General features: G+C 39.9%; 3 protein-coding genes across 4 annotated transcripts; 2 read left to right on the forward strand and 1 right to left on the reverse strand.

The window, feature by feature from the left end:
• Positions 1-3,170: 3,170 nt before the first annotated feature.
• Positions 3,171-10,378, forward strand: LOC135481545 (beta-1,4-galactosyltransferase 4-like). The gene is made up of 6 exons (XM_064761329.1): positions 3,171-3,489; positions 5,164-5,396; positions 5,791-5,978; positions 6,585-6,707; positions 7,180-7,275; positions 8,642-10,378. The coding sequence occupies exons 1-6, from the start codon at positions 3,228-3,230 to the stop codon at positions 8,793-8,795; spliced, it is 1,056 nt and encodes a 351-aa protein (XP_064617399.1). The 5' UTR covers positions 3,171-3,227; the 3' UTR covers positions 8,796-10,378.
• Positions 10,379-11,510: 1,132 nt separating this feature from the next.
• LOC135465004 (G protein pathway suppressor 2-like) lies at positions 11,511-19,100 on the reverse strand. The gene is made up of 11 exons (XM_064742576.1): positions 18,961-19,100; positions 17,479-17,607; positions 17,022-17,125; positions 16,736-16,860; positions 16,128-16,242; positions 15,235-15,379; positions 14,170-14,393; positions 13,445-13,537; positions 13,064-13,162; positions 12,793-12,864; positions 11,511-11,980 (listed from the first exon to the last, which is right to left on the reverse strand). Exons 2-11 carry the CDS (start codon positions 17,573-17,575, stop codon positions 11,903-11,905), a joined length of 1,152 nt encoding a protein of 383 aa, XP_064598646.1. The 5' UTR covers positions 17,576-17,607; positions 18,961-19,100; the 3' UTR covers positions 11,511-11,902.
• Positions 19,101-19,182: 82 nt separating this feature from the next.
• LOC135479184 (centrosomal AT-AC splicing factor-like) lies at positions 19,183-27,929 on the forward strand. Of its 2 annotated transcripts, none has more exons than XM_064758966.1 (9): positions 19,183-19,725; positions 21,200-21,363; positions 22,077-22,175; positions 23,231-23,297; positions 23,764-23,826; positions 24,426-24,545; positions 25,030-25,159; positions 26,263-26,395; positions 26,956-27,929. In XM_064758966.1, exons 1-9 carry the CDS (start codon positions 19,564-19,566, stop codon positions 27,509-27,511), a joined length of 1,494 nt encoding a protein of 497 aa, XP_064615036.1. In that variant the 5' UTR covers positions 19,183-19,563; the 3' UTR covers positions 27,512-27,929. The 2 variants fall into 2 exon arrangements, with proteins under 2 accessions (XP_064615036.1, XP_064615044.1); XM_064758974.1 differs by having other exon boundaries at positions 24,447-24,545.

Genomic DNA, 27,929 nt, shown 5'->3' on the forward strand with positions numbered 1-27,929 from the left:
GTAACGATTGATTTCTCTACACCACGCACTAAGGCAATTAGCTCCTTTCTTAAGAGTTGGGGAAACATTGCAAAACGAATTACCCCATCTGGCCTATTCTTATCAACCTGGACCAGGTTCACGAATTTTACAAATGACAAACGTCGCCATACATGTGATTACGGTACGGCCTTATATACAGGCGTGAGGTATACGAATAGAGTGTTAAAGAATAGATTAAACAGATAAATCATGAATTCTATCATTGTACCTGGGAATAGTGGCGTTTTCTGTCAGATAAATGAGTAATGCATGACCCATGAAAGAACCTTCGGCGGTTCTATCAAGGAAAGAAAAAACCGAGAAAATGAATAAAAAAAAAATAATAAACAAATACACAAACAAGTATAAAAAACAAAGGCAGAAAGACAAACAAACAGACAGACTGAACACCAGGCAGACAGAAATAAAGACATACAAAAAGACCTCAAAAGAGACAGCAATATTACCAAAGAAAGAAGTACGAAAAAAATGAAATAAAGACAGAAACAAAGAAGGAATAAATAAACAAATAGGCAAGCAAATAAGAAACAAAGAAAGAACGAAAGACAGACAGAAAATCAGACAGACAGTTAGACACACACACAAAAATAAAGAAAGAAATATAAAAAAGAAGTAAAGAGATAAATAAGCAAAGAAAAAGAAAGAAAGAAATAAGGAATTAAATAAATAAAAGAAAAATAGAGAAACAAAGAAACAAATAAATAAATATATTTAAATGAACTGGCATTACCTGCACACTTCAGTTAAACCTGCTTTCCGGGCGTTTTGTCATCTGCACTTCTAACTGATCTCTTACTATATATCAGTGTGAGAGGAGCAGTCAGATATGCCAGTACTAATCAGTTTCGTCACGACGTGATTCACCAGCTGATAGAGAGAGACTAATTCAAATACGTCATAAAAGAAATTTATGCGTCATGTATTCATTAATATGTGTAATTTAACATTGGTTCCAGTAAGTCATACATTAACTGATTCGCCTATATTCCAGATAGGAAAATGCAAGCCTGGTCACGAAAACAAACAGCAGACAGTCTGGTGTACATTGAAGCATGCGGACTACCCATTAAATAGTTTGTTACGGCACCAAATCAGTCATATCCATTGCTGGGGTGGAAATAAGGTCCGGAACCCACGCTTCACAGAATTACAAGCGTCAAGTGCACGCACTATATTTAGACACTTGCCAGAAATATCGATACACCAACCGTAAGAGGTGGTGCGCGTTTGTTTGTTGTTATTTGTTTGATCGCTGCTATGGTGCAGTAACATGGGTTATACTGGTGTTTCACTAGGGAGGTTCCACTCTGCATAATATAACTTAGCAGAATTTCAGGCCCTAGAATTGTGCTAGATATTTATTTATTAATTTTTTTTTTTTGATTAGTGTTTTACGCCGAACTCAGGAATATTTGACTTTTTCGACTGCGGCCAACATTATGGTGGGAGGAAACCGGGCAGAGCCCGGGGGAAACCCACAACCATCCGTAGGTTGATGCAAGACCTTCAAACGTATCGCTGGAGAGGAAGCCAGCCGGCTAGATATACCTCCTCGTGGGTGCATGTGTGTGTGTGGAAGGGGGTGGAGGTGGGGGGAGGGGTGGGGGGAGAGGGTGGGGGCTATGTTCCGTCCGCAAGGAGACCCAACGCTATGTAGTTTCGAGCTATTGCGATGATTCTTACTTGGTTGTAACAAAGGGAAAGTGTTAGTCGGCCTACATCACACCAGTGTTTCAATATCACATAGGCCTAAAAAAGCAAATGTTGATGTTACCATTTACTTTGTGTGAGGTAGACAAGATTGTCAAACAGAATTTCTGAATATTATTTAAAAAAAAATACAAGAAGAAGAAACTAGACAAACAAATACTAAAAACGAACTCGGGATTTTTGTCGGACTTGATATCGGCCAGTGACAAAAAGCTTGCTTTCAATCAGCAGCCTCAGACATATACCCGCGCAGCCTTCCCATTGGTGGAATTATTTGGGATCCCGCCATACTAGTATTCACTCAGTTAGCGATGGTTAGATTCATCTTTACACACGATGGTATACAGCATTGTGTGGATGTACATTTTTGCCACCGTATCGTGTACTTCGCGAAACACTACATACTTTTGGGGAGTACAAGGTGGAAAACTGCGAACGGCTCAGTAAGGGTTGGCGGTCGCTGATTGGGCCCACGAACAGTGAGAATGAGTGAGTGAGTGAGTGAGTGCCTGGGGTTTAACGTCGTGCTCAACAATTTTTCAGTCATATGACGACGAAGGAATCCTTAGGGTGTATGTAATGTACCTCCTTGTTGCAGGACGGATTTTCACCGCTCTTTTATCTAGTGCTGCTTCACTGAGACGACTTACCGCAGGCAAATAAGCTGCCCCGCCCGAGCCATTATGCTGATACGGGTCAACATGCTGATACGGGTCCCCTTCATGCTGAACGCCACATTGAGAATGAAAGGGAACATACGAATCCACAGTCCTCGGTCGGGACTGAACCCTCGTCTTATAATCTTCGTGGTTATTTGATGTCATTATTCTGTTGAATACATTCAATACAGTTTATACTTTCACATCGTGGAGATAACGTATGGCTGAAATCATCATACAAATGATATATATACATATACACTGTCAATAGCCTATCTAAATGTAGGTTACAGTGAAAAAAGCAAGAGCTTCGCATTTCTTGCTCATTTACGAATTAGCATATTCGTTACCTTGCAACGACTTCTCCGTTGTCGTGGAGTTTTAGCTGTGTCGCTGTGGTATGCCGCCCACACCTGTGGTGCTAATGCTCATGTGGTTGAAAATACCTAAACTGAATACACGTATATTTGTAAACATGCTTATTTTTTATGCATATAATTCATCTATACCAATTCAGTGAAATGATATCCCTTAGTGATACGACATAACATTCCACTCCTCTATCTGATGTACATACCATTGTAGCAATAAGAGGGTCCAGCTGTATGTGGTGTCTGCCTGTAGGCTACATTACAGCAGGTTCATGGAGTCATTTGTGTGCTTGAGATGTTCCGATTACATCCTGACTAACATGGCTTAGTCAGAATTACAGACTTTCCTCATCGCATCGTCCCGAATACTGTATCACGATGAGGGGAGCATAGCGCCGACTCTTGGGATGTCTAGCCTATACCATAACGTCTACAAAGTATCAGCATGAGTGATGTGGTAATGGTAGGGTATCGTCGTTGTGTTAGGCGTGCGATCATGTGGAGGAAGCGGCGTTTTTATGTGGTGCTGGGCGTGGTATTCGTCACCATTATCTGTTTGCAAGGGTTGGTCTCAATTCTCAGCGTGAAGACATTACAAAACAGAAGCACTGAGAAACCTGTCCCTCTGTACTACAGAAAGGATTCAGAGTTTGGCATCTACAAAACCGGCCCCCCAAGGCTCTGTCCGGAAATCCCCCTCGATCTCAGTAAGATTTTCAGCTCTACTACAATAGATATTCCAAACCGTCCACGGTAATTATAAGAGTATGACAATGCTCAAACACTCACACCATCACCTGGTCTATACTTTCGTTAACGCGATATATTTTAAAAATATGTGTCCATGCTCGTGTTCGACGTTGTGGATAAATATGTTTGTTTAATGTGGGGTTCAATATCAACATTATTTATGTTATGCCCAGGCAGATGGTGTCTCCTTGTACCAGGCCTGTCTCAATGATGACATATCTATAGTGCCGCCTCACTGGACCACCATGCTGATGACACGTATTGTCTCTCCAAGTGGGTCTTCCCTTGGCTTATACCTATGTCATGGGGTACTAGAGCCCACTTGTACCAAGCCCATTTAACGTTACGAACACGTAACGGCAATGCCGGCGTAATGCTTACAATTCTGTTTGCCATGGTAGATACGCGCTTCTAACGTTAAGAAGGCTTCATGCAAGCAGGCCCTGTATAAGACAAGACCAGACAGTCTATTCTGAAGTCTTGGGTTTGACCAACCTTGAACCCGGATGTCCCGTTTAAGAGGCATACGCTGTAATCACTCGACTACCGCAGTGAACTGACTGCATCCTATAGGGGGCTGAACATTTATCACTTTATACTATTGCTAAGATATGGGGGGTTAACGGAATTGAACAATAATCATATTATAGGCTACGACTGTCAAGATCAAGGCAGAATACGGTCCTATATGACACTGAACAATTATACCATTAAAGATTGTCCTATATGGGACTGAACAATTGTCACAGTCTATAGCTGCTATAAGATTCCGGGAACACTGTGATTATTACACAAAAACATAAGACTATACGTAGGTATATATAACTTGGCTTTTCTCGCTGAAAATATCCTAAATAGACCTACCGTATGCCCAATAATCTCTGCACACTAACCTTACTCGATATGTAAAGTTAACTGTTTCAGCAAAAAGTGTACAGTACCTAACTGAAACCATATTCAATGTACAGACACCACTATAATCTAGATGAGCACAAACCTTACATGTGGGAACATTACATCTGAGGACACTCACAAACCTTACATGTGGGAACGTTGCATCAGAGGATATTCACAAACCTTACATGTGGGAACGTTGCATCTGAGGACACTCACAAACCTTACATGTGGGAAATTTAGATATGAGGACACTCACAAACCTAACATGTGGGAAATTTAGATCTGAGGACACTTACAAACCTTACATGTGAGAACGTTTGCATCTGAGGACACTCACAAAGCTTACATGTGGAAACGTTACATCTGAGGACACTTACAAACCTTACATGTGGGAACGTCAGATATGAGGACACCCACAAAACTTACATATGGGAACGTTAAATATGAGGACATTCACAAACCTTACATGTGGAAACGTTACATCTGAGGATACTTACAAACCTTACATGTGGGAACGTTACATCTGAGGACACGTACAAACCTTACATGTGGGTACGTTACATCTGAGAACACTTACAAACCTTACATGTGGGAACGTCACATCTGAGGACACTAGAAATCATGAGTATAGATTGTGAATCATTTTCTTGATTAAACAAGGAAGAAATGTTTATCCTCAGGTAGCCGAAACCCAAAAGTCGGTCCTGAACGAAATGTTTTCATATTTTCAACAGAAGGGAAGATACCGGTCTTGACTGACAGTTTGGATATGCAGTCTGTAGAAGAGCGTCACCCGGAATTAATGTTGGGTGGATCATGGAAACCAAAGAGGTGTACTCCGGCATATAACATAGCGATAGTGGTACCATATAGAGATCGGGAACTACACCTACTGGCGTTTCTTCGCCATATGCACCCCTTTCTACAGAAGCAGCATTTAAGCTATACCATATTTGTTGTGGAACAGGTAATGGTAGCCCTATTACCCTGTCCATCCTGGCACTAGAGTACCGTTTACAAACCGTCAAATACAGATGCAAGTCAATAATTATCATCATCTTAGTCATGAAGTGATTACACTGTATTGCTAATCTCAAAAACTGTGGCGTATTTTAGTGTCACAGTCATTAGATGTGTGCATATATACTGTGTTTTCTTGTGGAAGGGTGAGTCAATGCCGCCACAGTGCTGCCGCCACTGAAGTATCATGCCGAAGACACCAGACATCACACCCCGCCCCGTCACTTTATTCGAACATCGGGCTGACGTCCTGAGCGCCAAGCAGGGCAGCAGCAAGTAGGCCTACCATTTTTAATTTGTACACTAATTACTGTTGTTTTTCTTTTGTTTTTTTTTGGCAGACACATTCCATGCTCTTTAACCGAGGGTTTCTACTCAATGTAGGATTCATCGAGGCCACTGCCATAGATGACTACCATTGTTTTTTCTTTCACGATGTAGATTTGTTACCGGAGAACGACCGTAACATTTATACCTGTTCCACATTTCCCCGGCTACTCGCTGTTGCCAGGTCCAACTCAAATTACACGTAAGTAAATTTGTGGTCAGCCATGCATCGCCATCCTGTAGTTTCCCTATTGAACGGTATCGAGATAACGACGAGAATCAATCTCCTGTGCATGTGGGCCCGCCCGTTCCCAGACACACCAATCTATTTAATAATACCGCTTCTGTATAGCGTCCGTCACGAATCACCTGGGATAAAACGCGGAGGGGGTACAGTACATGTACACACACCTAATGACTTCTCGTCGTCATGTGACGGAAAAATTGTTAAGTATGACGTAAACTCAAAGCATACACACAGACACATATACTATTTAATAATTTCAAAATTTGCTAACATACTTCTTGCAACCCACACGACCATGTCGATGCACATTAGTAATGTCGATGTAATTCACTACTATATTCGGTGACAGGCAACGCCTTTTCGTGAATCCTAAACACAGAAACGTACGAGACTGGTAAAATCACCTCAGCGGGGCCTTTATATCGAACATATTGTAGACGTTCATACATTCACGATTTCTGCTATCTCTGGTCCCTCTGGCTTATATTTTGGCGAATATTTTGAAGTGTATCAGTAAACTGACCATGTTATATATTCTCTTATTTTTACACCTCTCCAAAGGCTGCCATACAGAACGTATTTTGGAGGCGTTACCTCGATGACCAGGCGTCATTATCTGAAGATAAACGGTTACTCTAACCGTTTTTATGGCTGGGGAGGAGAAGATGACGACGCCTACACGAGGTAAGAGCCGAGCTGGTCACACATTAGGGATATAGAGCTGATTTGGTAACACCTTATAGGGATATAGAGCGATTTGGTCACACCATGTAGGGATATAGAGCCGATTTGCTCACACCATATAAGCATACAGAGCCGATTTGGTCACACCTTACAGGGATATAGAGCCGATTTGGACACACTTTACAGGTCTACAGCCGTTTGGCCCACATCTTAGAGATAGAATCGTTGTGGTTCACACCTTAGAGGGCTAGAGGTCACTTATGAAAGACAATTATCTACTGTCTAGTACATTTACAAAACATAACGTCGAATTGAAATTCGGCAGAATACTGGTACACTTCAAAATATTCGCCAAAATATGTCAGAAGGACCCGGTATAGCAGAAATCGTGAATGTCTGACGATCTACAATATGTTCGATATAAAAGCCCTGCTGAGATGATTTTACCAGTCTTGTACGTTTCTGTTTTCAGGATTCACGAAAAGGCGTTGCTTGTCGATCGAATCAACCCAGACTTCGGTCGGTATTTTTCTCTTAATCACACACAAGCTGGAAGGCAGAACAATACGTAAGTTATAGTGTGGAGAAAGGCAAAGTAACGGTACATTCCTGGATAAGAAAGTACGAGGCGCGAAGCAGTTACGAGGTTAAACGGCCGCATTAGTAGGCCTATTACATAAAAAACGATTTCTGTATTTAGCGGTGGGAGGGAGATGGGGACACAAGTTATGCAGATAGTATTGGGGCTATGTTTTCGCCCTGATTCTTCATGTATGATGACATGGCCAATATATGCTTGAATCGACAATTCAGATGCAGGTGGTTAAAACTTTTCCTTGACCGCTAGGCCTGTATATGGCCTCGGACCCCCATTAATTTTCCATAAGCGACAATGTTAACGTCTAGCGCTGTAGCTCAGTCCCAAACATTCCGTGGCCAATAAGCTTTGGTGCATACCTGGCCCAGCCTGTGAGAAAGAAGCCATAAAAATCTTGACATAGGTTGACCGTCAAAATCTGGACCTCTCCATGCCGGCAGCTGGGAGGCGTGCCTAGCAACGCCAAGGGGACGTCACTCGCAGCCTCATCACTACCTCACACCTTGTGTCCTCTCGCCCAGAATTTCAAACTTCCATCAATAAAGCTCATACCTCCTCAAAGTTTAGACAGTTTCCAGCATTTTAATACCAAGCATGCACCTGTGCACCAAAAATGGACGCCTGGGAGCAAAAAAAGACTTTATACCCTAAAATTCACAGAACTACAATCGTCCCTACCGAAAAACGGAAGTTGTAATGGGGGTCTGTGTCCATATAAGAGACCTGGTCGCTCATGTGTCTGTGAAAACTAGTATAATGTCTGATTCTGAGAGTAATAGTATCTTCATAACCCAGTCCTAATTAGACGTGATTGTACAGTAACGTAACAACTATCGATTCTAATTCAGGCGATATTTGGACCTTGTACTGTCAGTAGATGTCAGTGTCTATGGATTTACACAAGTACTTCATACAAAACTGGGTTCAATTCTGGGTACAGGCTGATTGTTGCCTTTTTCCTCCCATCATAAAACTGTCCACTCTTGTACAAGTTAAAACTATTTCGTATTGAGTAAAACAATCATATAAATTAATTTAAATAAACCTTGATACAACTTTCCTATCAGAAGTTGTTATTTAAAAAGAGAAAAAAATCATTAGTTCCCTCTTTTAAAGAAAATGAAAAGGTTAAACAGTGCGTGTACACTTTGGCTAACATTGTTTGAATAATTCACATTCTGAGACTTGGCTTCAACTTATGCGTCCCTTGATATGAAGCTATTTAATATTCATATTTACTCCACCCCGAATTCCTTGTGTGCGTACACATACAAAAGGGAATATTGGTTGAACTATACTATATGATTTCTACATCTGCTACTGTTTTTTTCTCCAGGGAGGATATATTAGTGCAAAACCAGAAGGAACATTTCCACGAAGGGCTGTCCACCACTCGCTACCGACTGTTGAAATTGGAGAGAAAAAGGCTGTTCACGTGGATTCTCGCTGATCCTGTGTTGCGACAAACATCAGAAAGTCCAGGTAGCTGACTCAGCAGAAGTTTCATTTGAAGGCCCTGCCACACTAGAGCTATATCCTCTGCGATTCGCCTCGAACTACTGATCGCGCCGATTTATTCCTATTACACAAAACCCACCGGAGACCACTCCGATCGCCTCGTGATATTTTCAGGTTGATCAAGATTTACCAAGATGCTCCACAATTACAGTTCAAGATTTACGATTAGGTTGTTGTAACTAGTCGCTATAAGTGTTGGTGTGACTCGTCTTTACCGGGACAAACCAATTAGCATATGGCTCGGAAATGGGTTCTGAATATAATAGGTCACCACAAGAATGGACTGGTATCTCTGTGATTTTCGCAGTTTGTCTGCTGTACACTATAAATCCCAGGCTTTTGCTCTTAAAAATGCCTGTAATCCGCAGGTAGCGTTATATAGGGGGCCTATAGACAATGCTTGGAAATCACGCTGATTAATAACGTCAGTAGATTATGGGTTCAACCACATACCAATGTCGGGGACATTCGGCGCGCCAATCCCTCAAACATTTTACATATGTAGGTACTTTGTGTCGATTTATTGACGTAAATTAACACCATGTTCAGCAATTGCTGTGCATTTAGTCCATTTGCAGTGTATATTTTGAAAGTGTTCCATTATAAGCTTTACGTAACTTGAACAGGCGTTTATATTGTCACCTTATTGGACTCGGCGAATGTATTCATGGTTATAGAAAACGGGATGGAGCCTGAGGCCCATAAATCTCCTGACATAAAACCGCAGTGGAAAACCAGCAAGGGCTGGGATCGAACCCATGACCTCATTAGCGAAAAAGCTAGTCGTTCGCTCCCACGGCCAGGGCTGAAGATGCTCCATAAAAAGTGAGTGTAGAGACTGGGAGCCCGGATTAAACACTCAACCTTAGACCAAAAATGGTCATTATTTTGTTCAAAATGGACAAAAAGGCCCAACACTGGAAAATGTCTCAGCGATATCATGCATCAAGTTCTTATTCGTCACAACTGTTTCGAAGGAATAGTAAAAAAACTGTACATATAACTGGACAACACGACCATCATTCTGTTGCAAATAAACAAAACTCTGCCAAATTTGATTTGTAAATTGCCAAGGTCTAGCCACATACCAAGTTTTACTTCATAAATTGGTTAATGCATTTCTATTCAATATGCGATGAACCGTTCTGAAACCTGATTCATCACGAGGTATCAACCTATAGTCCTCGCAGGTAACGGTATACTGGCCAATTAGGGGCAGGACAGGTAAATTCTGATAAATTGAGCCCAGCTTATGTTATCCCAATACATAGTTTCCTATGACTACCGCAAATCACAAACACTAGTAAAACCACAAGAAAACAAGTCCAGTCACCACGTAACACTATCTGCTTTCATAACACGCTACTCAACGCCTAGCTATCGTGTTACATGTTGTAATATCACAAGTAATTCAACTAGAAGATAAAAGGTCGCATTATGTTCCCTGGTTGATGTCTGGGCAGATATCAGTCTGCGGAGGCTAGTGAATGGAATGTTGAACATGTCTTTACACATAAAAGAAAAAAAACAAAGACAGACAATAGCTGAGAACAGATATCACTTTATATTTAGCAGCATTTATTCACAGTAAATTGACCGTGGTAATCTATAGCGATTAACTTACAAGGCCAAACAAGACAAATGTGGGGATCTTCTCACCACGATTGTCAAGACATGTCACGCACACAACTCCAGAAGCAAATGCTAAATGAAGTGGAAACAAAGGATATCCAATTGTTGTACATCAAATTATTTGAATAACTATAAGACATATTAGGTTCGTGTGGTCTTTGATCTACAAACGTTGTTGTTGTAAATGTATTCAGAGCCTTTACCAAACAAATAAAATGGATTTACTTATTTTTGTGTTATATGCTGTAATGTAGAAGTCCAGTTTATGGATGGAGGAAACCTGGTCCTCACCTCCACAGGTACATGTATCTGACACGTCCTGGTATATATCTCCCGGGGCAAGTCAACCAGAGTTGGATTTGAACAGGTGACTTCACTGGTGCAGGCTTGCTTTGTTGCTTGATGCGACAACTCATAACTTGCAGCAAGGGTCCTCAACTGAACTGACCAGAAACATGCTGATAATATCTAAAGCTAGAGCCAGTCCTGATGATGCTTGAAGTGACAGCTCATCAACGAGAATGCCTCCTGCTGGAGTGACAGCTCAGCAGCGACAATGCCTCATCCTGGATTGAGAGCTCAATGCGGCATATGAAGTATAAACAGCTCAGAGTATCAGTGCTGACCAGGCCTAAGGAGACAGCCCAGAGTGACAGAGACAACTCAGTACTGGCAACACTTGGAGTGACAGCTTAGCACTGACAACGCCTGGAGTGACAGCTCAGCATCGACAACGCCTGGAGTGACGACTCAGCAGCAACGTCTGGAGTGATAGCGCAGCACCAGCAATGCCTGGAGGGAGAGCTCAGCACTAATGACGCCTAGAATGACAGCTCAGCACCGACAACACCAGGACTGACCACTCAGCAGCAATGTCTGGAGTGACAGCTCAGCACCAGCAATGCCTGGAGGGAGAGCTCAGCACTAATGACGCCTAGAATGACAGCTCAGCACCGACAACACCAGGACTGACCACTCAGCAGCAATGTCTGGAGTGACAGCTCAGCACCAGCAATGCCTGGAGGGAGAGCTCAGCACTAATGATGCCTAGAATGACAGCTCAGCACCGACAACACCAGGACTGACCACTCAGCAGCAACCTCTGGAGTGACAGCTCAACACCAGCAACGCCTGGAGGGACAGCTCAGCACTAATGACGCCTACAATGACAGGTCAGCACCGACAACACCTGGAGGGACAACTTAGCACTGACAAGGCCTGGAGTGACAGCTCAGCACCGACAACACCTGGGGTGACAACTCAGCAGCAACGTCTGGAGTGACAGCTCTGCCCCGACAACACCTGGAGTGACCACTCAGCTGCGATGTCTGGAGGGACAGCTCAGCACCAGCAAAGCCTGGAGGGACAGCTCAGCATTTCTAGAGTGACAGCATACTGCCTATGGTGAACTTCTACATTGGCCAAGTCTGCTTCTAGATATGACTGTTTAGTAGTAGCGTCCTGGCTGTTGGCCAGGATAAGCATGTGGTCGACTTGGTGCATTACTCTGCCCTGGGTATGAACCCTACAGAAAAGAATTAAAAAAACAACAAAGAAACACGTCATTCTACAATATAACTCTTAGATTGTACAGAATTTCCAAGCCAGCCCTTAACTTTTAAGCTTTTCATGTCCTCCTCACAATTTTTCATTTGTGGTTTAAAGCCGTATATTTCACTTTAGTGTTTGAGAGCTGTCAGTTTTATGGGTCAGTATGAAGGGAAACCAGTGCTTAGACAAAACATCCAACCTTTCAAAAGTAAGTAATTAACTTTTACTAATATGACACACAATTTTTCACCCTGCAGAGCAAGCTCAACATGTAGCTGCTGGTCACGCTGGTGTATAAAGGCAAGTGCCAAAATGGTCCCAGGCAGTGTTCAAATCTGCATGGTGACAATTTCATTGACTGTGCACAGCAGAATGAGTGATAAAGTCAGAACTCACCACCGCGGTGGGCAGACTCTGTATCTGTTCAATCATGCCTTCTGTACTCATCACACATGTATAAAGGACTTGTAAGCTGTTCAGTTTGTTTGTGACCTAGCTTAAGTTTAATCTTATATAAACAGTATATACTTGTACCATTGTTAACATATTTAATCTGCTGCCTCACTAGAATGAGATACCACAGACAACAGGCATTGTATTCCACCCTATCACAGGCACTATTAAACTGGTGATCAGGATTTGGCCTACGCCTACGTTTCTGAAACAAAACCTGACTTAAACAGCTATGAACTGGTGTCTCCAAATGAATGATGTGGATGTCCACAGTAATGCAGGGCATAAGCACTGCAGCATACTGACAAAGGCCTTAATTATCATCATACTGACCTGACTTGGAGTAGGCTGGTAAGAGCTGGTGGGTGGAGCTTGGGTCCGCGCAGGGTATCCACCAATTGCACCCTATCAGGGAACAAAAACAACCTATCTCAGCATATTTATAATCATAGCTTTTTAAAAATTTTTTTTTTGGTGTCACAATTCAGAATCAGCCAATACAGCATACCACAAAACACCATATTGTTAACCATACATTATAAAACCTTAAATATCTGAAACTGTACATGTTCACACAAAGAGAGGTAACTCCTAAATCATCTACCTTAGCTTGTTGCTGCTGCTGCTGAATGGAGAGCTGCTGTGCCATCATTGTAGGCTGCTGTGCTGTCATTGTGGGCATCACTGTCCGCACATGATGGGCCTGACACAGATGTACATGTAAGCAGTATTAGCTGTGGCATTCATCTTGAATCAAAATACAACAAGTAATTCAGCAGAAATAAGTAATGTTGCTGAATGCATTTATTTGAATGCTAAAATAAGGTGTTATAAGTAGGACGAATATGTTTCCTGATATCCAGCTGTCACAATAGCTCTAAAAGCAAATGGCGGTATATTAGTAAGGGGAAAATCATGATCTCACGGGCGCTTTAAAGTTTACACAATTATGATTACAAACCATGTCTACATGTAGATTTGTTACCTTGTATTTTTCCTCTGAGAAGCCCGATTTTTGATTGGCATGATCAAGTTGTTGCTGTAAGGAAATAGCCCCCACCATGGCCTGGCATGTAACCTGGAAGAGGACAGAAGTATTTCTTATCACACATAAAAAATGACAGGTAGCAGTATATCCACTCTCAGTGTTGGAATAATCAGTAAGACAAGCTGTACTGTGATATTTTGCCATTTTTATGGTTACTGGTATTCTAGGACATGTCAATCAAGAATGTCACACATGTATGTTGCATCCAATACATGCATTGCCCATTACATACATCTACTTCAACTTAAAATGAAATGCTTTAATTCTTCAACCTTTTCGCCTGTTTGCAAGGTGATTATTCAAGCATATTCTGAGTGCGTTATTCTATGTAGACTGAAAAAAAAATTTTTTTGTGAAGCCCTGAAATTTGTCAATCCAACAAATCTGGTTTTGTCTCCAAACTAAAAAAAATGTGCATAAATTACACTGAACATTGTTCTTTCATGTGTGAAAAGGCTGAGGAATTAGGGTATGGTTGACTGTACGTCTGTTCCAACATACTTTACCATTTGTTGGGCATTTATGCACACAACATTTTAACAAATACCTTGTGTAACAAATATCACATAAAGCAAATGTATAAAATTATAACATTTTCAAGATGCACCTATATCTGAAGGACAGTTTAAATGTCCTCAGAACACAACATATCACTTGCCTGCTTGAGGAACTCTCTGCATGTGGTAGCCGGGTGTGAATGGGTCAGACATCTGGTGTTTCTGCTGGCTCGCATAATTTGGGTAATGCTGGAAAGCTGATTGGCCAGATGGTGTGTATTTGCTGGCCTGTGATTGGTTACTTAGATGGATGGTGCTGGGCTGTGGGTAAGATGTGCTGTCTGGGGTGCCATATGTAACAGATTCACCCTGTGGGTAACTGGTGGGCTCTGAAAACATATATCAAACATTTCTCAGCAGTGAGAAACAAAACAAACCATGCATTCATGGTCACACATTTCCTCGTAGACTATGAAGGTACTAAATAAAAGCATGTAAAGCACAGATTTTACTTCATGATCAGCCTTAGGGGAGTTAACAACTCACTGTGTTTTCCACAAGTAAGCATCACCATCCTCTTGAGTGTTAGTGTGTAGTTGTGATGGAAAAGCCTTCTTCTGCATGAGTACTGCCTGTACCCCACCGCAGCTAAAAACCAAACTACCTCAAGAAAAGACTACAAAACCGTAACTTGACTTGTTCTTGCCTCAGAGGTTTGTTAAATGACAAACTATGGAAAGAAGATTCTGCTCACTGTAATATTAATTTTATCACCTACTGTATTCGTATCCCCCCCCCCCCACGCCCTACTCCTCAAAAAATGGGATTCTAGAAACAAATAAAGGTCTTATAATAGTAGTGTTGTTGATGAAATTTACACTTGTCTAAAATCAACAAAACTCTTGACCACACTTTAGCTCAAACACAGTACTCAATATCACTTCTGTGACAGTGAGCTTTAAACTTTGACTGTGCCATACCCTGGGATTTTAAGTTTTACTACATTTTAAGTTTAAATTTCAGTCTTTAAACTTGGTATCTTCCTTTGTTATTTTAGCTGAAAATTGATGTACAAATAACTTATCCAGAATTTACATCCTCAAGCAATATTTTGACCTTGTTACATCAGAAATAACAATATTAAAGTGATTTGAACTTTTGGCTAATGTCTAAGACCACTTCATGATCTTGGGGCCTGGTCTACAATCCATCAAAAAGCTACACACTTACTGTAGTCTTGGGTGTAGTGAGGGTGGATTCCTCCATGCTGGGGCTTGGTTGAGGATGTGGTGTAGGTAGAGGGGTACTTCTCATATGACTGATACATGCTGGACGGGGTCGGTGACGGGCTCCTTCCTCGCTTCAAGCTCTGCTGCTGTCAACAACAACAACAATGCCACAACATGAAACAAACTGACAAACTGAAGGGAGCTAGAGAGAAAGAAATCTTTACACACAATGACAACATTGTTTTCCAGAGCGCAGATAACTAGTGAGATATTAAACATCAACAGGACCACTTACATATATCACTTACCAGTAAACGACTTGACAGTGTTACCTTATACTTTCAAATAGGCCAATCTTTGGAACACAAATATACTGTTAAAAACCTGTATCTCTGGCAGCCAATATGCTGAAAGAAGCAATAAGCTGTTCTGGTGACCAAAGCCTGTCTAATGAATGGTCCAACACCACCAAATGGCATACCAACCATGACACTGTGAACTTGTTCTCATGTTAGTATTAGCCACCACTTGGCAGTTTATATCTTTTCCTGTACTTTACTTCATTGTTGTTTCACACCATTTTTTATCATAAGATTCATTCCAACCTTTTTATCCATGGCAACAGTACCGATTTATACCACAGAGAAAGTCAAAAGTTCATTTTCATTGACCATATCACTTTTAAAATATAGTGAAATAGTAGGAACAGGCAACTGGCTAGAGGGTAGTTATGCAGAACCGGTTACAGCGTAGGTACCCTGAATATTAAAATTTAACAACTATTAATCTTAACTTTAAAAATGGACTGATTATAACACACAAATGAAACAAAGTATGTCTGCTCTGTTTTTAGCACTAGTTATGTTGAGGGTGAAGGGGATAACTCATTCTTACAGTCATCATCTGTTGGGCAGGTTTGTACAGGGTGGGTCTGCCTGACATATGTAGCATTGGGTGAGAGGCCCCTTGTATCACATAAGGTGCAGATTGCTGCAGACTTAGCAGTTCACTGAAACCAAAACAGAACACACACCAATGAGAAATGTTTTATCACTTGAAAACAATCCTGTACACCTGTCAACAAGGTGAAAAAAAATCTGTCACAAAAGCTGGAAACAAACACTGACAAACTTTCATTTGAGGTAGTGCAATAAGCTGAGCTTACAAATCTTGACAGCAATTCGATTTTCTTTATTAAGGATGTTAAATATACATACATACGAAAACCTTTAATTCATTAAAATGCTTCATGCCATGGGTTGACATTATCAGCACCTGTGGACATATGTTACAGTACAGTACTAATATGAAAACATGACGACGGTCACACTGTTCAAAATATTGCTACTTCACATAAAAAACAATACAATCTAGAAGCTGTGTCATTCCAAATTCAGGGGAACATCTTTTAGGTGATGACCACAATACACAAACAGAGGCCTGATTTTATTGAGGTAGCAAACTAACTAATTACGAAGAACGGACTACAGTAACAGCCTCACTTCTGTTCTTTCATTTGAGCTCTCTTCCTGGCCTCTTCCTCTTGGTTTAGGACTTTCTTCAGCTGAGAAAACAGCTCATGCTTCTCCTGCTTGAAACCTTCCAGTTTTTCCTCTAACTTTTGGATCTGCAGTAAAAATACAGTAAACCTCTATGTATAACCATTGACAAAACGTCTAAAATGAGCAAGAAAGGTAGGCATGTGGCTTTACATTGTTGACCAAAAATTTGATACAGCAAATGCCAATATCCCCTGCCAGCTGCACATGACAGTTGTTTACACTTCACCTGCTCCTTTGTCTGCTCCAGGGTGAGACTGTTTTCTTCCTCTTTCTTTTTCCTCAGCTCTTTCTCTTTTCTGCGTCTTTCCATCATAGCATCTTCCTGTTGTTCTGTGAAACACAAAACATGGAATACATATTGACTGTTTAAATCCTTTCCTTATTGTACATCACACACCATTACTTCTTGTGTTACATCTCTTTAACTTTAAGAAAAATAATTATTTTGTGTATACACTGTATAAGTATCTTGAAAGGTAATTTGTTTTTCTGCTCAAAAATTATGATGTATTCACTACTCTAGAAATAAGAAAGAAACCTTCAAATATACAAGTGATTTAATAGGTAAATATAGATGAACACCCCATATCTTTGCTAAAGAGCATTCATACCTGTAGATTATACATTTACATGTCAGTGCTCCCCTATAACAGTCCCTTTCTGGGAACTTCCAAACTACATACCTTGTTTCTTTTTTTCTCTCTCTTTCATGATGTGTTTCTTTAAAGCCTGGTACATGGTTCTGGTCATTTTAGGACGCTCTATAGTTAGCCCTGGCATTCTTTTCTTCCCACGGTAAGCAAATAAGTTCCCTGAAAAACCAAAAACAAACCCGATCAACACTTATTCACTATTAAACAATTTTTTTGCTGTCCCCTACGTATTAGTCTAAATGCTAGGCTGTACTGAATAAAACATTATAATCCTTTTCTTTACACATAACTAATCATCACATTGTAAACATAACATAATTACATACAGAAACTTCACATGCAGCACCCTTTAGTTCTGTGCACCATTTAAAAATAGGAGGTGGGCATAAGGATTCACATACATGTACTTAAAAAGGGCACAGCATTCTACCTGGCAGTACCTCTAACAATACGATATTTTCATTTCATGTATTTTTCTGCTCCTTCAAAGGTGGAAACATGACATAAAGCCAACATCATTTGAACATTTGAACTGTTGTTAAAGGTACTAAACTGATTATAATACACACTACATGTACAATTCTAGGAAGTAGGAGAACATGTAAATAAATCCACTTAAGTGTGTAAACTGATGCTGCTAGAGCTTAAAGGCACACTTTGTTGATAATATAGAAGTTGATTTTGCAGTTCTGCATACCAATTATGGGCTTTGGTATGTTTCTGTTATGTCACTTACTGGCGAGTGTGAATTGGGTAGAGGATACAGTAAATCATCTGTAATTGAAGTATTTATGAACTGATAACCCATTAGTAGTCTATTTTATGGCATAACTCCAATTGCATTATATAACAGTATTGGTTTTAAAAGATAACTTCATTCTACACCTGTACCTCATATTGAATGAATGAAAAGTTCTTCCACTGACAGATGGTCTTGAGTTTAGCAAATCAGTGACTGCTTTTGTTTGTTTATTTATCACACTGGTGTTTTACACTGCACTGGTACTCCACAATACATGTAGTTCACTTATATGATGGCTGAGAGCATTATGGTGGAAGGGAATGAGGAGACGCACGACCATCCGCAGACTGCAGGCAGACTTTCCCACACAGCTCCGAGCCTCCATTCAGCACCGCATAAACGCCAGAGTGAGCTGAACTTAAAACTCACATCGCTCACATAAGTAGGAGGATTTTGAAACATTGTGCTGCACTATGACACTAACCACTGACCCAGTAGCCTAAAGAATTAAAACATAATATGATACAACATCTAATGCATCAACATCTACAGACCAGGTAAATGTCAGAACAGAACATGTTGTAGCATGCCTTCTGCATGACTATATACTGTTGATGATTTAATGCTCGTAACGATCGTACAAATCGTTCTCTGCAGGAACAAAAACCATGTAGTCTGTGAAGTCTGGCATGTGATGTAAGAGTAATTCATCAATAAACTTAAGAATTCACAAAGAATCATGAATATAACAGGAATAAAAATGGACATACCAAAGCTATTCAATATATATTAAGCAACAGAATTCCTCCGTAGAGAGAATGAGAGAGAAAGAGAGTAAATTAAGCTTTGCTCCGTTCTCTCGACATCTAAGCCGCCATTTCCTGTCGCTGATCCAACAGTACTCTGTCATAGCACATAGAACACTGTAACCCAAACATTTGTCGGAAATGGACATTTACATTATTGTGGTTAAATAACTCAACAAATTACGTATATGAAGATGACTACTGTATTCTGTAGAATATAAATGACAAAAATATATGGTTTTATTCACAACCTTTCCACTGTATGATGCTTTGTTCTGTTTCACAAAATATCCTTGCTCTGCACATTAATGTTAGACAATGGCAATTTACCTGCTGTACATACTAACAATTCGTTGTTATTATTTCTGTATCATATTATGATCGTCCTATATTCCTGTAAAATTGGCTGTGAATATATAATTCATTAAATAAATGTTACTTTGTTAATCTTTTCTTGCCAAGGACTGTTCGTTTTTCTTGGAAATTAATGCTAGGTGTACTAGTCCTATTTTTTTGTTTAACTACGCGTGCTACCTGTGCGCGGAGAACATCGCTTGATGATAACCGATGATAACGATGGAACAAATGACAGGAGAAGTTAAAGAAAGTTCAAAACGTTTTTCGTACTGCTCATTTTGCAGATTGAGTCACAAAAAGTGGAAGAAACACGTATATTCTAAAAGACATCAAGACATAATGGTTAAAATTTTGGCAAAATTTGTTTCAAAGGTAACTCAGATTTATTTATTTATTGGATTGGTGTTCTACGAACTACGGTGCCGGTACTCCAGAATATTTCACTTAAGGAGCCTATTGTATACGACGGCGGCCAGTATTATGATGGGAGGAAACCCACGGCCATCCGCAGGTTGCTTGAAGACTGGTGCATCTAGATTGACTCGGTGTGCTATTTTAAACTTTGTGACATTCATCGAATCCTAGGCCTACTTAAGTTATAAACAGCACACTGAACCCATGGAAGGACTGCTGGAAGAGGAAGCCAGAATGAACTGGACTTGAACTCAGATTAGATTAACTCATAACTAATTGGCTGAGTAGGTTGAGAACAGAGAAGTCTTCATCCAGAGGGTTTTCTCAGGAGTCCCTAAATGCAAATGAGGAATCACACCTGATGCTGAATGATTAAATCACAAGTACTGCATGGTACATAATTAATGCCATGGTCTCTATGGTGAACAAAACAGATGACAGTGATATCACCTAGAATGATACTGATATCACATGCTATTCTCCTAAGGAAAAATCATAATCCCCAATATGCTCATTGGTGTACATGACAGTGATATCAAGAAGAGTAACACAGATATAACTTGTCATTCGCCTTTCTGCGTCATTGAAAGCCCCACCTCTATCATTTGGAGTATGAATGATAATGATATCACCAGGAATGACATGGATATCACCAGGTATGACACAGATATAGCCTGTCATTCGATCCCCTTTCTAAACCTCTTAACTGTGGCTTTAAATACGAAAGACAGTGATGTCACTGGAATGTTATAAATACAACCTCTGATTCGCATTGAAAAAGATGAAACAGTATATTTCAAATAGGAGAAGTGGGTTTACAGTGGTGTTGAAAGGAAAATGACTGGTTATATCTGAGTCATTCCCAGTGATTCCATTGTCATTTGTACTTCTAGCCACATTGATGGGGTTTAGAATAGTGTAGAGGGGAGGGACAGGCAATGTCTGTCATTCCTGGTGATATCACTGTCATTTGTATTCAAAACACCAATGATGATGTTTACAGTGGTGTAGAAAGATGAATGACAAGCGATATGACATTGTACAAAATATGATACTGGTATTTATAATTTTTATGATATTTGCAGGTACATGTACATATATTTTATGTACAGTGCGATGTTCTCCACATCATCCTTCTTGCTAGCAAAAATTTCAGAGCCATAAATGAACAGTTTATAGAAACAGATTTCTGGGGATCATGAGAATTAATCATATAAAATACCCATGAAAATCGTCAGAAATTATATATATGTAACATCATTATATATATTTTACCTGTTAATCTCAAATATTCTAATATACTAGTATCATATTTTACAGGTTGTATCAGACTGGATAATGACTTCATGATGAAGGTGGCATTATCTGGGAAAATTCTGTCACAAGCAAGGCTTGAGTATCCAGTTTTATGAGTTCTATATTATGACTGTAGGTGAAATCTGCTCAGGACTCTGCAAATCAGCCGTGTGTAGAGCGTGTGTCATTTGAAAGAGATGCCAAAGTTTGGTGCTACTTCTGTGCTGAGGATGTTGACAAACACACCCATGCAGATACTTATACTCTTATGTGTGGAGCTTTTATTGATCATCTCAACAGGCAAGTATCTTGCTGACCTCTTTGTTTGTTTGTCTGTCATATACTTCGTGGGGGGCAGGTGGTCGTGAAATTCCCCCGGGCTCTGCCCGGTTTCCACCCACAATAATGCTGGCTGCCGTTGTATAATTGAAATATCTTAAGTACGGCGTAAAACACCAATCAGAAATCAGATATACGTGGTGTGATTTGGTTTCCCCTTGGGCTTTTAGAGGGTACATCCACCCATTGGGTTGATTGCTACCATCAGTAAAGTGAAATATTCTTGGGGGCATATTAGAAGGCAAGTCAAATGTTAAAGGAATAAATTAATGATTGTTCAGTAGTCAGGTGGGTTTTACTTTCAGTAACTTTTTTAATGTACCTCAAGTTTCAGTCTGCGTGTATTTTATCAAGTACCTGATGTTACTATGAGAGGTATATTAGTTCAGCTTACATGTGCCCATGCAAATTGTCTACTTTTAACAAATGTCTTGTGAATGTTTATTTTATTGTTCAGTACCAGTAAGAAAATAATGGTAGTGTAAGATACAATATTTGCCTTAATATTCACAAGAAAAAAACGCATTTTAAGAATCATTTGGTGATAAATATGTTAAACCTTGTTTTAATCTGTTTATCTACATTTCAAATGCCATATGAATTTGAAAATTTGCTTTTGATATTCCTCTTTTAACATAATCAGAGTGTAAGATATAGGTGCTTGTCTTTAACAGTGACACCCATGTCTTGATGACCAATAAGTTTTTACACTGCAACCTTCTGGACAAGAACAAATTGACGCAGCTGATTATTGATGATTCTCAACTTAAAAGGTAATTATTTTTTTTTACTTCATTATGGTGATATCATGTTGTTCTCAAGGGTAGTTCACTTGTATGACAGAGTGACAGACTTTTCCACATTCAACACACAGATTTTCAACTCAAGAGTGAGTGTAAGCGCACCTGTTATTAAGGATAAGTGATCTCCATCAGAACTTCATTTAAGATCACCTTATTAATGGCCATAATATGGATGCTGTGAACTGTTTCTCTGTCTAAGGCTTGGGTTGAACCCCCATAGTCTTTGTCTTAAGCCCCGTCCAGACTATCCAACATCACTCAACTTTTGTTCACTCAACAAGAGTCAACAGCAAGTTGAATGCTGTTGCGGTAAGTTGAGTGTCCTGTCCACACTACAAATCAAATGGGTCAACTTTGTCCAACATTGTTGACATCAGTTGAACGGTGTTGAGCTGTGTTTTTTTCGTTAAATTGGAGGGAAATCTCCATATTTTCTCTCCAGTGCATGAGACACAATGGTGAGCAGATGGAAGAATTGTGCCGTGGGTTTATCGGCTGCGCTTATTGCCGTGGCTGTTTGGCATAGAAGACGTCTTATCATGAGATCAGTTTCTCTCTTTCATCGCCATTTTGCCCAGGTCATGTGCTTTATGACGGTCATGTTATTTCTACATGCTTGCTGATTGGCTACTTCCACTCAGCTTCACTCCACTTGTTGACAAAAAATAAACATGGACATTTCAGATTCAACCATGTTGGATAGTGTTGAGTGTTGTTGAACGAAGTTGAGGAACCCTTCCAGACTACTCAACACGTCTCAACTTGTTCACTCAACTTTAAGTTAACTCTTGTTGAGTCAACAAAAGTTGAGTGATGTTGGATTGCCTGAACGAGCTTTAGTGATTGAAAGAAAAGTACATGTATATTAACCCATAATCATTTTAATGTCTGATATTAGACAATAGTTGAATAAATGAACAAGGAAACATTGCAGTTAACCATGTAATGATTCAGGATTCCTAAGCTTTTTACTAAGTTTCTGGTACATTTTGACAAGTTTTATGTGTTTTTGTTTATTATTGCAGTTTCAAAGAAAATGCCAGTAAGTCTATCATCAGCTATAAGCTGAAAATGAGACAGAGTCTGAAAAAGGTAAGACCTTATTTATATTGCTGGAATTTGACCTGGGAGAGCAGGATTAGAGAGAACTTTAAGACAGCATGTTTTTTTCACTGATGGCTAAAATGCTTGATATATTTAGTAGTTTGTATTTATGGTGTGTCAGGTAACTAAAGATACCTGAAAATCAGATGCAACACATTTGTTCAGAACATTTTAATGTGTAACAGGAAAGACTCTAGAGCAAAAGCTATCATCACATTGATTTACACTGGAGAAATTGTAAAACTACTTTCTGCCCTTAACAAAGCAGGCCAAGGATCTGTACTCTTTGGTTTTCCCTGTCGAATCTTACACTTTACATCACCTTACATGTATGGTCATAAAACTGTTAGGTAGTGCACAAGTACTGAAAACTGTTTTTTGCTACTACACTGAACATGTATTTAGGGACTTCTCTTCAGCCTGGCGTGCAGAATTCCTCATTGTTACATTGCAGGAGGCAGATCGGATACAGGCGATTGAAGAAAGTCGCTCTGAGTGGAAGAGGAAGAAGACACAGGTGCGTGTGCAGGACAGAGGGTAGAGGCCAGAGGGCTCAGTATCCATAACAATACAACAGTGTCATGTAGCAGTTGTGTACTGTCAGTTTGGATGTGTTGGGTTTAAAGGGATATACAATTGATTCTGATTGCCTGGAGTCATGTATTATTAATTCAAACAAAGTAAGGGTAACAAGACAGTGTCTGTGCTGAATTTTAGGTATGGTAGTTATGATGGCTTGCAGGGTTTAAACCGGGAAACCATGTTGGATGAAAATCAGTGGTGCAGTGATTGAGGGATGTGTTACCTGAGTAATTGACGCAATAACATCACACCTTGAGACCATTTGAATATGAAATTAGTTATGTGTATCATCAAACAGATTTAAGATTATTGCAAAATTGACCTCACACGTACCTTTGCCTCAAGAATGTTAACATGGTATAGGCTAATGTTACAAACACTGTGAGGTAGAATTTAGTACTACTTGACAGACTTCACCTTTTGAGTTTTGGTTTCCTGGGTAACTTAACACAAAAGGTTAAGTCTAGTCATCATGGGTATCTTTGCTACTGCATTGGTTCACATTGATTATTGTTTCCTGAATACAAATGATAGTCTGAAGTCCAAACTGTGCAGATCTCAGATCCAGGAAGTGTCAGTCAAATCCTCAACATCCATGCCCCCATCCGCCGGACCCTCACAGCTAAAGGAGCGGGGCTCACCTGTATCATTAAGGTAACTTATATATTACTTGTGTTTTACCCCCCAGATGTGAACTTTCAATGGTTTCAAAGCCTTGAGCTCTTCACGTTGCTCAACCTGTTTTTTTCATAACTGTTGGATAGAGTCTGCTGATCCAAGTTTAACCTCCCCCCACCTCAAAACAAAAAAAAATCTCCAGCTTTCAATTCACCGTCCATCTTGTGCTAGCAAAGATATTTGATCTTGTAAAAACATGCACATTTTAAATCTGCCCATGACCAATAAGGTTGCTGTCTCAAGACCTGCTCACCCACCAATAAAGCGAGCAGTCAAGTGAGACAGTATTGGATATGGAATTTATCACCAATCAATAGAATATAGAAATTGGAGCTATATTATCCTACTGTATTTGTGTTAAATACTTATAAAGCATGTAGAAATGTGATGATTTACTTTATCTGTATTATATTATGAACGTGTAAATATTGTTTGACATGTTCCATTTGTGCCTGGTTAGGACGGAGAGGAAAGGACAAAGGAGGGGAACATCTTTAGCGGGGCAGTACCACCATGGCTGAGGCCCGACCCAGAACCTGACACCACTTACAGAGAAATAGGCCCCACCATGGAGGACTTCAACAAACACTGTGACTACACTTTATACTACTTCATTATCACTTTTAGCTAATGCTGTTAAATTAACTTCAGTGACATATCCTTCCTATGCTGATGTTTTTTTGTATTATAGTCTCTAACACAAGTATATGACATCATATGGTTTCATCGCAATAAGCCATAGTCATTCATTCTAAACACACAAATGCAAGCTAAATACGCTGCCTTATTGAATTCTCACAGAAGGTGATTTATTTTTAATTTTGGTATTTTGTAAGTCATTCAACCTGAATTCTACCTGATATTGTGAGTTTTTCTCCAGGCCTAGTCTGGTCTCTGCTGCTAATTTACCAATCTTCCACCAAGGGGAAGTTTGAATCATTTCACACCTGATACCTTTACCCAAATGCCATGTGTTTTAGATTATCCAGTTATCAGGATTGTTTTTCACCCAAGCTAAGCTTAAAGGGAATGTTAAGAATCAGAACAACCCAAATTAGCACCTGGCTCTGAGAGGCTAAAACTTAATGATACTTTTGATTTGCTTGTGAATTAGGATGTTCTACACAGACATTCTTGCATTTTGTAATATTGTGGTGTAATATTGTGGTGTAATATTGTGGTGTACTATTGTGGTGTAATATTGTGGTGTAATGTTGTGGTGTACTATTGTGGTGTAATATTGTGGTGTAATATACATGAAGCCTTTCCATGCAGTGCTAAATTTGTAAAGATAGAATGAGAGTAGAAAAGTAGCAGAACATTGTAACTCTCAAAATGAAAATATGTTCAGGTTTTATCTCTCCCACATCTTTCATGCATACAGATTAAGGGCTTTGTCATATTCCATTTTGCTTCATCTATCAGGGATTTGTGAGTAGGCAATATAAATTGGTGGACTGATGGGGCAAGACACCCTAATTGTAAGTTCAAGTCTCACTTGAGCCCGTATTTTCAATAGTGTCGTTATTTCACTTGAGCCCGTATTTTCAGTAGTGTCGTTATTTCACCTGAGCCCGTATTTTCAATAGTGTCGTTATTTCAGTGTCTGGAATGCACTATGTATAAATGTAAAAGACACATAAAGCATATGTTTTGTGAATTAATTATGGTGAGTATTATTTTGCAAATTCAGTGGAGAAGGAAAAGAAGAAAAAACTGCCTCCAAACAGAGTAGGTGCTAACTTCAATCACACTGCACAGACATCAGATCAGTGGTTGCCTTCTTTTGGGAGAGTGTGGAGCAAAGGGAGAAGACTCCAATCCAAGTAAGTGTCCGTAATACTGTGTTGAGTTATTGCCCTTAAATGGCATATCTCTTTGTTTGAGTGAGTGAGTGCTTGGGGTTTAACGTCGTACTCAACAATTTTTCAGTCATATGACGACGAAGGAATCATTAGGGTGCATGTACGTGTAATGTGCCTCCTTGGTGCAGGACGGATTTCCACCGCTCTTTTATTTAGTGCTGCTTCACTGAGATGACCTACCGAAGGCAAGTAAGACGCCCCGCCCGAGCCATTATACTGATACGGGTCAACCAGTCGTTGCACTATCCCCTTCATGCTGAACGCCAAGCGAGGAAGTTACAACTTCCTCTTTTAAAGTCTTAGGTGTGACTCGATCAAGGATTGATCCTGGATCTACCGGTCCCGAAGCGGACCTCTTTGTTTGAAGTTTGTGGTGAACTGGTATGGGAGGTGCATGTATATAACATTATTTTATACTACTATACTAAGGTAAATAATGTGTGGAAGTAATGAAAGTTGTGTTTTGTTATGAAAGTAAAGACAGTATTATTAATACATATGTGGTGTTTCTTCTCTTCCAGAAACTTTTTTGAAAATCAATCTAAAGGCTTAAGAAAGCATGATATTGTGTCAACAGACCTCAACAAAGTGGTGTCTTGGAGTAAAAGAAACTCCTCATCTAGCACTATTCAGCCTTACCAAAGGAAGCGTCTTCCTACTGCTAGCGTAACTTCATTGGGAGCCACTTCCCTGGGAGCTGACAGTGCCCCTGTACAATCTGCTCCTAACTCATCTTTCATATCAAGGACAAGTGGTGGTTTACCCCAGCTACATCCAGGCATATCAGAACTGTCTGTAACCCACTTGCCTGCTGTACCTGATGCTTCCAGGCTTACTCATCTGACTGGTAATACCTCTGGTGCCAGCTGTCTGGGCCTAACCATTAGTGCTCACAGTGCCTCACCTGTTTATCAATCAGAGATCACACAGCCCTGGAGTTCTGCGGGTAGTGTAAACTTCAGGACAGTATTTGACACTTCAGAACACAGAGGAATGGCAGAAAGTAGTGTGAAAATGAAACCATTGCCTGCAAGCAGTCCCATGTTAATACCTTATAAAAGAAAACGACAAGTTTGATGCTGTATTTATGTCATTCATATATTTATTTTATTCACATCTGAATTTGAAGATAACTTCATTATGGTGGAAAGACAAATAACAGGTGTATTGTAATGGACACAAAGGCTGAGAAGATTGACTTCTAAATGAAAGAACCAGAGCAAATAATCTCATACATAAGGCTATAGCAACATCTTCACAACTCTGTGTTGATTTCCATCAAAGATTGCAGTTGTATCAATTGTAAAATGTTGTTTGGACAAAAGGTGAAATCATTAAACAAGAGTTTTGTAAATCTTGTGTTCATGTCACGCTGACTTCCACTGGTAGATACAGATAATTATGGTGAAAAACTGTTTTCACTATGTTTTTTGAATTCATATCTTACGTAGTGTTGGTGAGGAGCACATATTCCTCATGCTGACACTACTGGCAA

Source organism: Liolophura sinensis, chromosome 1 (genome assembly GCF_032854445.1).
Source record: "Liolophura sinensis isolate JHLJ2023 chromosome 1, CUHK_Ljap_v2, whole genome shotgun sequence".
NCBI lineage: Eukaryota > Metazoa > Mollusca > Polyplacophora > Chitonida > Chitonidae > Liolophura > Liolophura sinensis.